This window comes from Lynx canadensis, chromosome A1, assembly GCF_007474595.2.
Source record: "Lynx canadensis isolate LIC74 chromosome A1, mLynCan4.pri.v2, whole genome shotgun sequence".
NCBI lineage: Eukaryota > Metazoa > Chordata > Mammalia > Carnivora > Felidae > Lynx > Lynx canadensis.
The window spans coordinates 196,642,291-196,659,843 of NC_044303.2; the positions used below are offsets into that span (position 1 = coordinate 196,642,291).

Genomic DNA, 17,553 nt, shown 5'->3' on the forward strand with positions numbered 1-17,553 from the left:
GCTGTACTTTTTTGTACTATTAAGAAATTTTTTTAACCAGACGTATGTAGTACCCATTCAAGAAAGTAAGTAAATAATTGTTACTGTATTTTAAAGCATGGAATCTGGAAACACACTGTGTGGATTTAAATCCCAGCTTCAGATCTTATTGGATCCGTGAAGTAGTACAGATTACTCATCCTTCCCATGCCCCATTGTCATCACCTGTAAAATGGGGACAATAATAGTTATGGTACATAACTTTCCTCATAAAGTGGATGTGATGTTTAAATCCACTTAAACTAAGGAGCACGTTGCTCAACACACATGGTACGTACCCAGTATGTGTTATTATTTCAGCAGTTGTTAGGCCCCACAAAGGTAGGATAGTATTTGATAGTGTGGTTGCTTATATCCACAAGTCCAAAACATCATCTTTTGTAACTTGTGGTAATCAGTAGCATACACACTGTTTCAAAGTATATGTGGTCTTAGAGCAGAATGAAACGACAAACCTTGAGTAAATGCTGTCCTTCTGAATTTAGCAGCTCTGTGGATCCAGCACGGGTGTTCTTGTTTTCCTCTGATACGTATTAGAATTTTTTCTTTTTAGAAATGTGAACATAATTTGAGCAAGCCAGAATTTAATCCAACATCTATCAAATTCAAAATCCAGCTGGTTGCTGTGTGAGTATTTTGAGATTGGTGTTTTTAGTTACTTTTTTTTGGCTTTTTTCAATATGAAATGTATTTACTCTGGGCTTACAAGAAGAAAATGACATCAGAACAGTTTTGCTATTTCTTCTGTTTAGATTTTGAACTACGTATCATGAAGTTAAATACAAATTATAGACCTAGAATCAAGGGTGTTTGTACTAGGGACACAGGGACAGTGTGGTCCGGGGCAGAGATTGTTTTGTTTGTTATTGGACAGAGAGTCACTGGTCACTCATTACAAATTACAAAGTGCCTAATTTTGGTATTGATCCAAAATATCAAAGTAAAAAATAATAAAGTATGGCAAATCGAAGAGTATCCCTTTCATTGTTCATCTTAATTATGTTCTGATAACAGTCTTTGAGTGGGATAAAAGTGATTATTAGTGTTAATTCACTAGGACTTGTCAAGAGAAGGGAATTTTATGTACGAAAATCACCTTTCAAACAAGAAAAGTAGTTTGAGAAATTAGGAAAATAATTGTCTTGATTTTAGGGCAAGAGAGCCCTTCCTAAGTAAGGCAGGAAACCCAGAAACCACTAAAGAAAATAGCTTTGCTCTTAGCAAAAAAAAAAAAAAGACAACAAAGTTCTGGGACAGACAGTAGAGTAGGAAAGAGTATTTGGTATTCCATGATAGATAAAAATTTGATGTCCCTGGAAGACAGAATTCCCACAAATTGGAAAAGTAAAAATGGGAGTAGGACAAAGGATTTGAACTGGCAGCTTCTAGAAGAGGAATTTCAAATGGTTATTGAATACATGGAAAGATACTGAGACTTGTTAGGAGAAGTTTAATAAAGATCGTTTAGTGCTCATGAGAATGTGGGGAAACGTATTTGCATACACTATTGGTAGGCTTGTAGATTGCTTTATGGAGTCTTTTTGGAGAGTGGTCTGGAACATCCAGACAAAATTACATAGACTAAACCCAGGAGTACTGTCTCAGGAACCTATTCTTTGAAGCAAAAGCACCAATATCTAAAGATGCATATGTAAAGATGTGTATTATAACGTTTTAATGACAAAAAGCTAGAAACGCTTTCGGTGTCAAGCCAATTAACCATTAAAAACTAGTTGATTAAATTGAGGTACACTCGGTATAGAATATTATGCAGCACTTCTACATAAGTCGTCTCAACAGTCAAAAGCATTGAGAATAGGTGTATAAACACCGAGCTGGGATTTGACTCTGGGCAGTTTTGAGTTCAGACTAAGCACATGTGAGTCTAATATTCTATTTTCTTACTTAAAGAGGCAGCAGAGGGGTACCTGGGTGGCTCAGTCGGTTAAGCATTCAACTTTGGCTCATGTCATGATCTCATGGTTCATGAGTTCAAGCCCCATGTTGGGTTCTCTGCTGTCATCACAGAGCCTGCTTTAGATCCTCTGTCTCCCTCTGTGTCTGCCCCACCCTTGCTCACACACACACTCTCTGAAAAATAAACATTTACGTTAAAAAAAAAAAAAGGCAACAAAACATACAGTAGTTAAGGGCAAGGACCCTGGAGCTACACTGTCTGAGTTTGAATCCTGGCTACTCACCAGTAAGTTACTTCTCCCAAGCCTAGTTTCTTCATCTCTGTAATGGGGATGATGATGATAATACTTGTGTCATGCAGTTACAGTGAAGATTATGTAAGTTAATTTTTTTAAGTGTTTAAAACATTGCCTGGCATGCATAGTGCTTTGTAAAAGTATTTGGTAAGTAATGTGGTAGTGTTTTTACACCCCTGGATGGTGTTACTAAGTCAGTCTTGGGTCCCATAACCAGTTGCCTTTCAGATTTACAGAAATGAATTAATAAAATATCAAAAAATATGTTTAGCAAACATATAAGGAAGATGTCTACAATGATACACACAGATATATGAGCCCTAAACTAGAAATGTGCTTAAGATGTAAGAAAGAACTCCTTAGCAGTTGGTTTCATTTCTTAAATTCTTATTATGATGATATCATGATTCTTTAAAATTCTATTTCTGTGCCATGTTCTAATCAAAGAAATCTTTGCTGTACTCACTTAAAAAAAAAGTAACAATAATTTTAAGAGACTTCAATGAACATTAATGTATTTTTTTATTCATGCATAGCAATTATATTCCAGAAGTGAGAATCATGTCAATTCCCAACCTTCGCTACATGAAGGTTAGTACTTTGCTTGTTAACAGGGAGACAAAGGATTGATCAGAGATGTGTGCATGTATGTGTGTGGGTGGCTGTGTGAGATTCAAGAGCAAGGGATAGAAAAGAAAGGAATCATAAAGGAATTGCGATTTTTAATTTCTTTAAGCAGGGATTCTTGACAACAGCATCTTTGGCATACATTTAGAAGGAGTAGTGTGTACATTATACAAAGATGGAATCATGGGTGGGGAAAGAAAGAAGATGTTTTACCCCACAAGCATCTTTAGCCACGTGATTCCACCATCTCATGCCTGTGAGTGTATCAGATAATCAGGAATCAACTGGATTTCTTTACCATGGCCTTTGTCTTCTTTGAGGTCCTTATCTGTGCCCCCTCCTCCTACCCCCCACCATGAGTTGTAGAATATTCTGCAGCAGCCTCTTTAGTTCTTTCCTTCCATGCTGCTTATGAAGATGTTTATGTAGTCCATGTTCATTTAAAAGATTTTGCTAATCTCAACAAAGTACCAAATAAGGGCAAATTATGGTTCAAGAAATCATAAAAATCTGTTAAGTCTTGATGAATGATTTTTTCTATGTCTGCTTACCCTGTGGCTTTCATATTTGTGAGGACTTCTTTTTCAGTCCCTAAGTGGAGGGCTGGGTGGAACAAGAGTTACAAACTTTTATTGCTTAGATAATGTATAGTCCCCAGATTTTCTGGATCTAGTAACTGGCCCTTTCTGTGGGATCTGTCCTATTTCCTCATGTGATAGCAACTCCAGAGCATACATAGCCTGACGTATAAATAATAGAATAGGAATCAGTGAGCACTTGGAGGACCCAGAGATGTAGAGGTGTAGGTAGGTGTTAACTACTCAGAAATAATGGGGGGTTGCGGGGAAGGTGACAATTTTGTGAAATGCTTGGTATAGCAACTAAGAAAGTGGCCCTAGGTGGCAGTAGTAGAACATGTCTAAGAGAGGCTTTTCGTGTTCCCCAGGAGAGCCAGGTCCTCCTGACTCTTACGAATCCAGTGGAGAACCTCACCCATGTGACACTGGTGGAGTGTGAGGAGGGAGACCCGGATAATATCAATAGCACTGCTAAGGTAGGTGCATTTTGCCTCATCCTGATGGACCCTTACTTTTCCTGGAGGGGCCTTTTGACCTGGCTTAAAGGACTCCATGCTGTCTTCAGTTTCCATATCCAAGTCGTCATCAAGTTCTTTTGATTTTACCTCTTGAGTTTTTTTTACTTTATGCACAATCACCCTACCATTGCTCTGTTGGAAGGTCTCTTCCGTTCTTACGTGCCCTGTGACAGTAACTTCCTGGCTGCCTTGTTTTGAGTCCACCCCCACTTCCATTCCAGCCCATCTTCTGTCTTACCACCGAAGTGATCTTTCTAAAATCTAACTTTGATCATGACATGCTGATCATTGGCATCCCTCTGACTTGGGAAAGAAACCCAGATTCCTCAGCATAGCAGAAGAGCTTAATGGCCTTCCTCTATCTTTTCTTCCACGATGACCTTCTGTTTTTTTTTAAAAAATTTTTATGTTTTTTTTTGTTGTTGTTGTTTTGTTTTTTAATTTTTTTGTTTTTTAATTTTTTTTTTTTTTTCAACATTTATTTATTTTTTGGGACAGAGAGAGACAGAGCATGAACGGGGGAGGGGCAGAGAGAGAGGGAGACACAGAATCGGAAGCAGGCTCCAGGTTCTGAGCCATCAGCCCAGAGCCCGACGCGGGGCTCGAACTCACGGACCGCGAGATCGTGACCTGGCTGAAGTCGGACGCTTAACCGACTGCGCCAACCAGGCGCCCCTGTTTTTTAATTTTTGAGAGAGACAGAGCTTGAGTGGGGGAGGGGCAGAGAGAGAGGGATACACAGAATCCGAAGTAGGCTCCAGGCTCTGAGCTGTCAGCACAGAGCCCGACACAGGGCTCGAACTCATGAGCTGTGAGATCATGACCTGAGCTGAAGTCGGACACTTAACTGACTGAGCCACCCAGGCACCCCTTTAATTTAAAAAGAAAAATTTTTTTTAATGCTTTATTTTATTCTTGAGAGAGAGAGATTGAGAGCAGGGGAGGAGCAGACAGAATCTGAAACAGGCTTCAGGCTTCAAGCTGTCAGCACAGAGCCTGATGCAGGGCTTGAACCCACAAACCATGAGATCATGACCTGAGCCGAAGTCAGATGCTTAACCAACTGAGCCACCCAGGCACCCCTCCATTAAATTTTTTCTTTTAATATTTATTTATTTTTTGAGAGAGAGAGAGAGCATGTGAGCAAGGAGAGGCAGAGAGAGAGGGAAACACAGAATCCTAAGCAGGCTCCTGGCTCGAACCCATGAGTCACGAGGTCATGACCTGAGCCGAAGTCGGAAGCTTAACCAACTGAGCCATCCAGGTGCACCTTTCATTCTGCTTTTTAATGATTTCACTTACTAGCATTATTTTCAAAGAGAGATGACACTCATCTGTCGTTACTCTTTTTAAAAGTTTGTGGTTTTTAAAACTGTGTTTATTTAATTTTAAGTAAGTTAACATACAGTGTAATATTGGTGTCAGGGGTGAAACCCAATGATTCATCACTTACATATAACACTCAGTGCTCATCCCAACAAATGCCCTCCTATCATCCATTTATTTATTTTTTTAATTTTTTTTTTTTAACGTTTATTTATTTTTGAGACAGAGAGAGACAGAGCATGAATGGGGGAGGGTCAGAGAGAGAGGGAGACACAGAATCTGAAACAGGCTCCAGGCTCTGAGCGGTCAGCACAGAGCCCGACGCGGGGCTCGAACTCACGGACCGCGAGATCGTGACCTGAGCCGAAGTCGGACGCTTAACCGACTGAGCCACCCAGGCGCCCCCCCTCCTATCATCCATTTAGCCCATCCCCCTTTCTACCTCCCCTCCAGCAACCTTCAGTTTTTTCTCTGTATTTAGGAGTCTCTTATGGTTTGCCTCCTTCTGTGTTTTTACCTTATTTTTCCTTCCCTTCCCCTATGTTAATCTGTTGTGTTTCTTAAATTCCACATATGAGTGAAATCATATGATATTTGTCTTTCTCTGACTGATTTATTTCACTTAGCAGAACACACTCTAGTTCCATCCACATGGTTGCAACTTGCTTTTTTAGTAATACTAATAACCTGTGAGACAGAAAGAAGTGCCTGATATGTACACCCAGCTTGTAGATTTGCTCTCTTTCTCTTCATACCTCCCCAGGCTCATTTGTATCCATAATTACAAATATGGTTGACGTTGTTACCTGCTAACCTCTGACATAGCAAAGTTGAGGCCTGCTTACAACATAAGGCTGAGTCTGAAGAATGCTTAACTGTTCTTTGTTTTTGTACTTTTGCTGGAAATGTCTGTGTTCCTAAACAGTATGTTTTCAAACACTGTATAAATAGTGAAGTAATATTGTGTATTTCTTGAAACTTGAATCTTCTGTGTGTTTAGGTCAGTGTAACACTGTGCTGTATTTTGTCGAATGAATGTCCTGCAACTCACTGGCCCATTCGGAGGCAAACTTCTCTGTTTCACTCTGCAGGTTGTGGTGCCTCCCAAAGAGCTCATCTTGGCCGGCAAGGATGCAGCAGCCGAGTACGATGAGTTGGCAGAACCGCAGGACTTCCAGGACGATCCTGAGTGAGTGAGCGCTCAGTGACCACCCCCCCCCCCACCACCACAGCTGGCTCATATGGGAGCCCCACGTGCAGATCCCAGTTTTCTCATCCTGGTTTTTTGAGATACTTTTTTCCTATGATAAAAATAATTACTATAGCAATTTGCTGAATACATCTACAATGATGAAGAAGAAAATAAAATAAAATCCCACTACCAGAGAAAAGCACCATTAACATTTTGGTCTTTGGCCTTCCATGTATTTCTTCCATTATTGGGATCATTCTGTAAGCCGTTTTTTAACCTTTTTTTCCTTTTAAATATATTTGTCCCTCTTAATAAAAAATTTCAAGTACATGATTTTTAATAGTGTGGACAGGATCCAGTGTTCTCTCCTATAGTTTTATCATTAGATTTGTCCATGTACCACTCATCCCCTGCCCTTTGACTAAAAGATTTTACTCTCTCATACCTAATAACTGAGAAGTAACAACCAAACCTTTCCCTGGGTGAGGGTACATCAGTACACCAGTCTAAAGCTGCAGCTGGAAACTGCTCCTTCCTGAGGGAAGCACTGCTGGAATGATGCCCACAGGAACCATGCACAAATAGGAAGCTCATAGGCAGGAGCAAGCCCCTACCCCTTCAGATTTCTAGTCTCCTTTAGACCCCTCCTAAGCTCCCTGTCGGGAGCCAGCCTACAAAGCAGAAACATGGACAGCAGAATCCCGTGTCACAAAGCAAGATGTAGAAGGTGGGCTTGGAGCTGAAAGAATAGCTTCACGTACAGGCACAAGGAACACATAAGCTTTTTAAACAGAATGATCCAAAGCTTCCTCAGTAAGAAGTTAGAAAGAAATAACATGGGATGGGGTTGGCAGGGCGGTGTGGATAAAGGGCAAAGATGAGATTAGTACAATGATTAGCAAACTTGAGTGAACTTCAGAAAGCATCAGGGCAGGTGTTGTGTTTTGTTTTGTTCTGTTTTGTTTTGTTTTGTTTTGTTTTGTTTTGTTTTGTTTTGTTTTTAGTCTGTAGAGTCCCAGGCCCCGACCCAGATACTCTCTTTAGCAGGTCTAGCGGGGCATCAGAAATCTGAATTTTTTTTTTAAATTTTTTTTTTTTTTCAACGTTTATTTATTTTTGGGACAGAGAGAGATAGAGCATGAACGGGGGAGGGGCAGAGAGAGAGTGGGACACAGAATCGGAAACAGGCTCCAGGCTCCGAGCCATCAGCCCAGAACCTGACGCGGGGCTCGAACTCACAGACCGCGAGATTGTGACCTGGCTGAAGTCGGACGCTTAACCGACTGCGCCACCCAGGCGCCCCAGAATTTTTTTTTTTTTTTAAAAGCTTCCCAGATATTAGTGGTTACCTGAGAAGTCAGGCTAGAAAGACACTAATTTTTTCCGAGTTTTTTTTTTTTAATGAATCTGATACAAATCAAGGGTTCAGTTATTTACTGTAGTAAAATGCATTGAGTTAGTCAAATACAGAATTCATTCTCTGTAATCCTTTCTTTATGTGGGTCCTTAAATGACATTAATTAGGTAATAGAAATTTGTTAAACCAAGGTTGGTTTCTGAAAAGATCATCTGCGATAACAAATTCTAGTCAGGTTACATGACAGATTTAATAAAAAAATTGAATGAACTATATTTCACATTGTACTTTTAGGACTTTCAGGTATTTGGAAATTAATACTATATAATACTATATAAGTAGGTAACTGTTTAAATCCAGTAAGTTTTCTTAGAGTGAGTATCATTTGATAGTAGATCAAATTCTGTCTCATTGCCCTTTAGCTTTTTGTTTGAAACTAAGTTACTGAGGCACAAAGTTCAAGTGCATGTCACAGAAGATGAAAATTGAAACTTCAACTAAAGAGATTATTTTTCTGTTCTAAAAATTTCTAACTTACAGAGCTTATTTACAAAAACACATTAATCTGTGGTGTTCCAGAAATTCCGTTACAGCTCTGAGTTAATATCAGTCTGTATCCTATAGAAATATTACCACATGCACACAAAGATAAATGTAAAGGCGTAGTCGTAGCACCACTGTCTGTAACAGAGGAAAACTGGCAATAACGTCAGTATATACCAACTATAGTAACTCTATGAGAAAATACTATGCAGTCGTTAAGTAGACTGGAGAAGATCTCTATATTCCAGTATGGAAAGGTGTTTGTGATAAACTGAGAGGAAAAAACCAAGTTAACAGAATAGTGTGCCCCTTTTGTGTTGGTTTGAAAAGCAGAAAAGTATAAGTTTATAGAAAAATATCTGGTAGGTTAAGAACCAAAGTGTTTGTAGTTTTTCCCTGTGTGCTGAGGGGGAAAATGAGGGAGAACTTACATTTTCCCATTTGAATTTTCCACAACTGTATTTTACTTTTATAATATTAAAAAGATAGATTGACATTTTGCTGAAAGAATGCTTCATCCCTGATAAACGGAATGGTGGTCATAACTTGTCATCAGATAAAATGTAAGTCTTAGGGGCTTGGCTGACTTGCGACCTGCCTAATACTGTGCTTCTTTTTTTCATAGCATTATAGCCTTCAGAAAGGCCAACAAAGTGGGTATCTTCATCAAAGTGACCCCACAACGTGAGGAGGGTGAAGTGACCGTGTGCTTTAAGATGAAGCATGATTTTAAAAACCTGGCAGCCCCCATCCGCCCCATCGAAGAAAGTGACCAGGGCACAGAAGTCATCTGGCTCACCCAGCATGTGGAACTCAGCTTGGGCCCACTTCTCCCTTAAAAGGTGCCACCAGTGGGGCGGATCCCAAAGGACAGTACCACCACGAGCCCACGTTAAAATGTGGAAGCCGCTGCTTCGTTAAGCCTTGTTTGTAACGATGTACCCAGGCACTACTGAATCCTATTCCTAGGAAGGTGGGGGCACAGGCAAGGCGTTGGGAACACAGGGTAACTCCTGTTCTCTTGCCCTCACTTCTGCTAACACCAGTGAATTACTGTCTCCCTTACTGAACCCCGCACGTCGAATAACAGCAGCATAGTTCCCTCCCAAAAAAAGGGGGGTGGTGGCTCTTCTTTGGCGTGGCATTAGATTTACCACCTGAGAAATTCTGACCATACTGTCTCCCAGTCTGATCTCACAAGGGATCACGGTCTCACAGATGAAACCTAAAATGGTAACTGAAAGGTGGACCTGCTGTTAATGATCCAGCACTGGTCTGCTCTCTGCATCCCATTTAGCTATAATCTAGCACTCTAAACATACCCCTTCACTGGTTGCCACGGCTCCCATCTTGCTTAGGTTTCCACTGGACAGAAAAGTAGAAATTGTCACATCGTCTTTAGTTTTGCGGTGTTTGAAAAAACCCGTGAGATTCTCAAGGCGCTCCCATTTGCCTTTTTCTAAGTGAATACAGGATGCTTACTTATCAGTTCCTCTTAAAATTTCTTTGTTGTTAGAACATGGAACTCTCTTTTGAGAAGAATTGAAGAAGCAAGCAATCACATGTCATGTCAAGGGGGTGGCGAATCCCATTCATTTTAAATGTTGCCACAATATCCAGGGGTTACCGCTGTCACTGGGAGGCAGACCTTCTGTGTCTCACTCCCTTCCCCTCCTCTCTGCCCTGCCTCTTTAACTCAATAAGTTGTTCTGGACATTTGGCACCTGGAAAGAGCCCAAAGAAAACTTGGTGGACAGGTTCACTTCTGGAATGCAGATTTTTAGCATGATCCAAAACTAATGTTCTTTCCACTGATTTGAAGGGTTACATAACGATTAAAAATCTCTTGAATCCCAAACTAGATATTAAGATAAGGAACCTTTCCTCTTCCTGAGTTTAAGACTTTTATCATATGGTGTGTCAAATAAGACCATTTTGATTGTAAACCATAAAACAGTTCAGCATACTTGCCTAACAGCACACGTGCTGTTTTCTGTTGGTATCCTGGAGCTGGGTTGCTGACCTTAATTTCTGTGTTTTCTAAAGTGAGATTTGACCAAGTAGACCAGCTGCACCACTTTGTCTGTAAATGTATTGTTAGCAAGTGGCCAACACATTTTTGGGGAGAAGAGAAATTTCCTGTTTGTCCTCGTTTTGTTTTTAAGTTCAAGCCTTTAGTTAAAAAACAATTAAGATATGTAGTAGTCTAGAACATAGACAGGGCATAGTAACTTATTAGCTCCCTCTGGAAGATAAAAATACTTAGGAAGCCTTTGAAAGACACTAAATTGTACTCTAAAGCTTAAGCCGACTTTATGAAACAATATTCCACAGAGTAATATATATGCTGCAGTATGAGAAAAAAATACACATATCTCTAACATTATGAGAGTAATCAGTAAGGTTTAGCCTCTTAGGAGTTGGGGCAGGGGGTTGTATAATGACAATTTGCAGACTGTAGATACAGTTTAATTTTTTGTGACCCCACAGTGTCAAGTTAGTTTTTATTTCACTACCTGCTAGAGCCTGCTCTGACGCCACTGCTCCATATTTGCTGGTGGAGAAGCTGGACGTCAGAGCGGAGAATGGCTTCCTGTGTTTACACATCTGCAGACTGTACACAGTTGTATATTGTGCGTTTACGGCATGTAGCTAGTGTTTGTTCCCAAAAGTGGTAATGTTGAAGCCATGGGTCTCATCACCCCCAGGTGACACAGAAACACAAAAATACTTTTGATCACAGATTTTTTTTTTTTGCCTTTAGAAGTCAAATTAACGTGAAGAATAACAGAGTCATTGTATGAATGTTTCCTCAAGATAATTTTCAGTGCAAGCCAGTATTCTGTGTATTAGTAGAAACGGCTCAACACCTGCAGCTGGTGAATTCGGAATTTTGTTACTTGTTTATATTAGATCAGGTGCAAGACTGCCAGTGCACAGGCAGTGTGCACCTCTGCAGGCGAATAAGATGGCATTAGCACCAGAAACTACAGTTTTGGAAACTTAAGGTTAGGTTACTTTGGATTTGTGGTTTGATTAGCCCACCAAAGGTTTCTTTTGTTCACAGTGCTTATAGGTGTAATGAGCTAAGTAAATGTCATGCATATTTGTGAAGAAACATCCTTTTTGGTCCCTTTTGGGAATGAGAGGCACTCCTTGATCCTTATGAATCACAGGTTCCTGTTTTGCCTTATAGCTTAACTTAATGTAGTGAAATAAAGCAGACAAAGCTTGAGCGTGTCTTTTGTTTGCTTTCCTGAGGGCTGATTGGAATAGCATGGCTCAGAGTCCAAAGACTGGCTTGAAGAGAGTTAGTCTGAGAGGTGGTGGGGCCTGCTCCCTCTTCCATTTCTTTCAATGAACGAAGCTAAAACCTCGTGTCAAGTCAGTTCCCTGTAACATACAGGTAGATGTTGCCTGAGCTCCTTATCGACGTCTTCTCAGAACCATGATATAAATGTTATGTTCAGCTTTTATCCTGCGTTGTTGCTCCCAAAGCTTACTTGCAGCTGCCCAGAATGGCCCACCCCCAAGTGGCTGCCACTCCACCTTCACCTGGACTTCTGTGACCCTGCCTTCCCCCCACCCCAGGACTGTGGGTGACCCATTCGCGCCCCTGTCTAAAGCTGGCCCCACCACCTGGCACAGTCAGTCTCGTCCTCTCACCCGTCCCCAGACGCCCCTTCAGCAGTGCCCCCTCCGCTCTCCTGCATCGTTGCCATATACGTGCTAGGATCTCTCTTATCTTAGGAGCTGACCTCACGCCCCTCTTCAGCTGCCACCCCATTTCTCTCCTCCCTTTTCAGCAGAACTCCTTCAAAAACTTTTAGTTCCGTCTCCTGTACTCACCTGAGCCCATTCCACCTAGGCTGCCACCCCAGCATGTCACCAAAATTGCTCTTGTCAAGTTCTCTAACAATCCACATGGCTAATTCTCCGTGCTTATCTACTTAATCTTTCACTAGCATCTGGCAGCTGATCTCTCCCTTCTTGAAAACCTGTTTTCTCTTGGTTTCCAGAACACAGCTGATTTTGCTTCCATCTTTTTTTTTTTTAATTTTTTTTTTTCCAACGTTTATTTATTTTTAAGACAGAGAGAGACAGAGCATGAACGGGGGAGGGGCAGAGAGAGGGGGAGACAGAATCGGAAGCAGGCCCCAGGCTCTGAGCCATCAGCCCAGAGCCCAACGCGGGGCTCGAACTCACGGACCGCGAGATCGTGACCTGGCTGAAGTCAGACGCCTAACCGACTGCGCCACCCAGGCGCCCCGATTTTGCTTCCATCTTACTGGCAACTTTTCTTGCATATCCTTTGCTGGCCCTTTCCCGTCGTCCCAAGCTTGGAGTGTGCCAGGTCTCATGCCTTATGCTTTTGTCTCTGCTCACTCTTAGTGATGTCACCATTTTCACACTACCTATTAAATTTACATACCAACTCTAGAATAGTCTCTGAAAGTTCAAAATCACAGTGGATTTCCTCTCACCACGTCTGCCCCTCCTGCATTCATCTCTAAATGGCACCTGTATCCTTTCAGTTGCTCACAACAAAAACCTTAGCATCAACCTTGACTCTACATGCCACATGCAGTAAGTCAGCAAATCCTACCAGCTGTGTCTTCAAACTGTGACGTCACATGCTCTCCAACGTTACTCTCCTGGGCCAAATCACCATAGGCTCTATAAAACCCTAGGATATTGCAGTAGCATCTAAACTGGTCTGGATGGGGCGCCTGGGTGGCGCAGTCGGTTAAGCGTCCGGCTTCAGCCAGGTCACGATCTCGCGGTCCGGGAGTTCGAGCGTCAGGCTCTGGGCTGATGGCTCAGAGCCTGGAGCCTGTTTCCGATTCTGTGTCTCCCTCTCTCTCTGCCCCTCCCCCGTTCATGCTCTGTCTCTCTCTGTCCCAAAAATAAATAAACGTTGAAAAATAAAAATTTAAACTGGTCTGGAAACCACCCTGGCCCCTGGCCCCACCTGTTAGTCCATGTTCAACACAGCAGCCAGAGTGAATAAGGCATTCTTCCACTTCAAACTCAAGCTTTTGAGCTTGGTAGAACAAAAAAATACAAACTCCTTACAGTGGCTTGTGAGGTCCTACATGACATGAACCTACATGATGTGAAACCCCACTACTGCCTCCTTGAATTCATCTATTACTTCCCCATGCTCCCTCCACCCCAACCACGCCAGTTTCTGCTGTTGCTGAGTCACCCAGTCAGGGGTCTTCTCAGGGCCTTTGCATGGGCTGTTCCATCTGCTTGGAAAACTCCTCCCAGATATCTGTATAACTTACACAGTCATCACAATCAGACCTTTGCTCAAATATTTCCTTCTTAGTGAGGCTTTCCCTGACCACCCTACTCAATGGTGGAAAACTGCCGTCCCTAAGCACATTTCCTATCCCCTTGGCTACTTGTTTGCTTTTTTTTGCATAGCACTAAACACCAGCATAATGATATACTTTATTTTCTGACACATGACAGTAGAACATAAGCTCTGTAGTGCAGGGATTCTGTCTTTCATTTTTTAATTGCTGTATCTGCAGAGCCTACAATACCTGATAGTAGGCACCTTAATTTGTTGTATTAATGTTATCCTTTTCCTTATGTATGTACCTGTTGATCTTCTAGCTTTTTTTTTTAATATACCTATGCCTCTTTTTTGTCATAAGCCAAATATCGTGCTTGCCTTGAGCATTCTTGTTCTGTTGTTTTCTCTACCTAGAATACTCTTCCTTCTCTGTGTGCCTTCTCTAGAATTCCTTCCCTGCTCTCTCCTCCCATCTCTCCCTTCCTCTCATCTAGATGTGACCTTGATCCACAGCACTGTATCTCTTAAGAACATTTACTTCTTCCTTCTTTATGGGGTTTTGTATGTGTGTAGTTCAGTTACTGGATTGTAGACTCCTTCAGAGCCAAATTCAGGACCCCTTCTCATCTGTTTTTCCTTTATTTCATCAAACTAAAAACAATTAGAGCTGAGTCGCTTGTTCAGTTGCTGTACTTAACTTTGTTTATCCTCATTTTCTGGTGGTCAGGGACATCTACAGCAAAATATATTTCACAGTGTGAGACACCGACACAAGATAATGACTTTAAGTATTAAATGAAAGTAACATTAGGGGTGCCTGGGTGGGTCAGTTAAGCATCTGACTCTTGTTCTCGCCTCAGGTCATGATCTCATTCTCATAGTTCATGGGATCAAGCCTGTGTTGAGCTCTGCACTGACAACGTGGAGCCTGCTTATAATTCTCTCTCAATATAAATAAACGCAAAAAAAAAAAAAAAAAAAAACATTAGGGGCACCTGGGTGGTTCAGTCAGTTAAGCATCCAACTCTTGGTTTTGGCTTAGGTCATGCTCTCACAGTTTGTGAGTTTGAGCCCTACATCGGGCTCTGCACTGACAGTGAGGAGCCTGCTTGGGATTCTGTCTCCCCCTCTTTCTCTGCCCATCCCCCACTTGCATGCACGCTCTCTCTCTCTCTCTCTCAAAATAAGCAAACATTTTTAAAAAAGTAACATTAGGGGCGCCTGGGTGGCTCAGTTGGGCGTCTGACTTCGGCTCAGGTCATGATCTCGCAGTTTGTGAGTTCAAGCCCCATGTCAGGCTTTGTGCTGACAGCTTGCTCAGAGCCTGGAGGCTGCTCCAGATTTTGTCTCCCTTTCTCTCTGCCCCTCCCCTGCTCACATTCTGTCTGTGTCTCTCTCATAAATAAACATTAAAAAATAATAAAAAGTAACATTAAATAATAGAGAATCAACCAGTGAAACAATATTTTCCTCATGTTTTTATCCCTATCCTTCTGGTTAAATCAAGGAAAAAGTATCAATACTCATGTTTGTAACATCTAACACTTCCTCTTCTTTTTTAAACCTAGGCTTCTAGTTCAGAGTCTTTGGCAGACAACAGTAGCTACTTACTAAAAAAAAGGCTGTTTCATTTTCATTGTATTTGTTTTTAAGGCTGCATCTAAATATGTGATACTATTTTCCATTTACAGAAGTGATAGAAAGTTTCCTCTTAAACTATATTTTGAAATGAAATCACTCAGGAGTGAAATCACTTCTGCCCATGATACGGGTATCTGGAAAGAGTGTCACCCCCCGCCCCCACTCAAAAAAGAAAAGGTGGATAGATGAGAAAGTCATAAATTTTACTGGATCTATCAGAGAGCTGATGTGGCAGAGCAGCCAAATAGCTTGAATTTCAAGGGGGGGGGGCGGCGCGGGGAGCGGGGAGGGACAGACCCCTCCAAGGAGAGATCAGACATGCACAGCATGGGAGGAAGAAGTGTTGACCATTATAAGCAGGTAAGAGGAAATCAACAAAAATCTTAAAGAATTGTTTGAACGGTCATATTTGGGCTAACAAAACAGTACAAAATCCCTGGGAGCCTAAGACACTCAGGGAGCTTGCATGCATTCACAAGCTCTTTCCAGAATCTCCACCAGGTATTCATGAGAAAGACCTGCAGGGAGGGGAGAGTGCTGGAGCTCTACAGGGCCTCCTTGGTTTGGAGGCCGCAGAAGAGATCTGCTGCTTCTGTAGGAAAGGCCTGAGAGCCTGCCTCCTCCTGCCCAGGCCCCTCCCTCATAAGGAGAAAAAGGCCACTGGGGGAGGAACAGAAAATCATGTCTCCCCAGGGCACAGGTAAAGACCCACTGCTGCTGGGGCACAGTAAGAAAAAGCTTCTACTCTTGGGGGCAGAGGACAAGATTCAGTCCTGAGCCCCAAAAATCTATAGCAACCAATACCATTAAAGTTCTACCACTGCAGGAAGGGCAGGAAACTCTCCCTGACAAGGCCGGCTACAGGCACAAGTCACAGTTTGGCTGTCATAGACAGCAGGGGCAGGAATGTTAAGAAAAAAAAAAAACCACTCGTGAGGCCTGGACACAAAGGACCCACTAAAGACGGAAGTTGAACTGGAGCAAAGAACCTCCAACAAATTCTCAACTACCGACCTAGCAAGGAACTAATAACAACAGCTGCTGGGGGAAAAGCAAGGCCACAGAGACTCACCACTAAGGTTCGGGTGTGCAGGACAGCTGAACGCTAAGGATAAAATATGAACACTTGAGAAAAGTTCTTCAACCCCATCCTAAAGCACAAAATAATGCTAGAGGATACGAAATCTGTAATGCATGGAAGGCAACCATAGCAACAACAAAACCCAACCCCAGTTCAATTTCTGACTAGATTGACCAAACCCCACACACGTGGCCTGACAGATCTGCCCACTTCCCAGCATCTACCTCAGTCTACTGCTACATAAGCAATGACTGGCATTCAATAAAAAAAAAAAAAAAAATTGAGTTACACAAAGAAGCAAGGAAGAAACAACTCATTTTTCACAGACAAAACAATAAGACCGTATACAGATATGACCCAGATGTTGGAACTATCAAGGATTCAAACTCTGATTGATATGTTGAAAAAAGTAGTTGAAAATATGGATAATATGTATGGACATGTTTCAGCAGAGAGGTGGAAACTGTAAGAGACAAATTGAAATAAAAAACAGGATCAGAGAGGAAGAATATCTTTTACAGGCTTATCAGTAGAATTGTCATAGCTAAGGAAAAAATCAGGAAACTTGGAGATTGGTCAACAGAAATTATCCATATTGAACCGCCTCCTCCTAAAAAGGGAGGAAATAACACCACAGTTTTCAAGAGCTATGGGACAGTATCGCGTGGTCTGATGTGTATAATTGGAGTCCCGGATAGAGAAGAAACTAGGCAGAAGAGTAAAGAAATGATGTTTAAGAATTTGCCAAACAGCAAACGACAACAAACCATAGGGGCACCTGGCTGGTTCAGTCGTTACAGCACGCGACTCTTGATCTCTGGGTTGTGGTTTTGAGCCCCATGCTGGGCATAGAGTTTTCTATACAAAAAAATTGTTTTTAAATCTTAAAAAAAAAAAAAAAAAGATAAACCATAAAGAAGCTCAGCTAAATCCAAGCACTTTGCCTTACATGAAAATATACACTTACCTTTTAACAAGTAATCCCACTCCTTGGTATTTACAAGTGAAAACCTATGTCCATGCAATAACATGTATGTGAATGTTTATAACGGCTTTATTTATATTCACTGAAATCTGAAACAACTCAAATGACCATCAACTGGCATATGGATTTTTTTTAACCCACCCGG

At 41.7% G+C, this 17,553-nt stretch overlaps 1 protein-coding gene across 3 annotated transcripts in view; it reads left to right on the top strand.

Annotated features, from left to right (window-relative positions):
• Nucleotides 1-11,628, top strand: part of DCTN4 (dynactin subunit 4) — a 32,222-nt gene extending 20,594 nt beyond the window's left edge. For 2 of the 3 annotated variants that reach the window (XM_030329236.2, XM_030329245.1), the window contains exons 9-13: nt 593-666; nt 2,789-2,843; nt 3,826-3,933; nt 6,393-6,490; nt 9,019-11,628. In XM_030329236.2, the coding sequence (XP_030185096.1) occupies nt 593-666; nt 2,789-2,843; nt 3,826-3,933; nt 6,393-6,490; nt 9,019-9,232 (549 nt within the window). In that variant the 3' untranslated portion in view covers nt 9,233-11,628. The remainder of the gene's footprint in view (nt 1-592; nt 667-2,788; nt 2,844-3,825; nt 3,934-6,392; nt 6,491-9,018) is intronic. The other variant, XM_030329244.2, reaches the window with a different exon arrangement.
• Nucleotides 11,629-17,553: the final 5,925 nt, after the last annotated feature.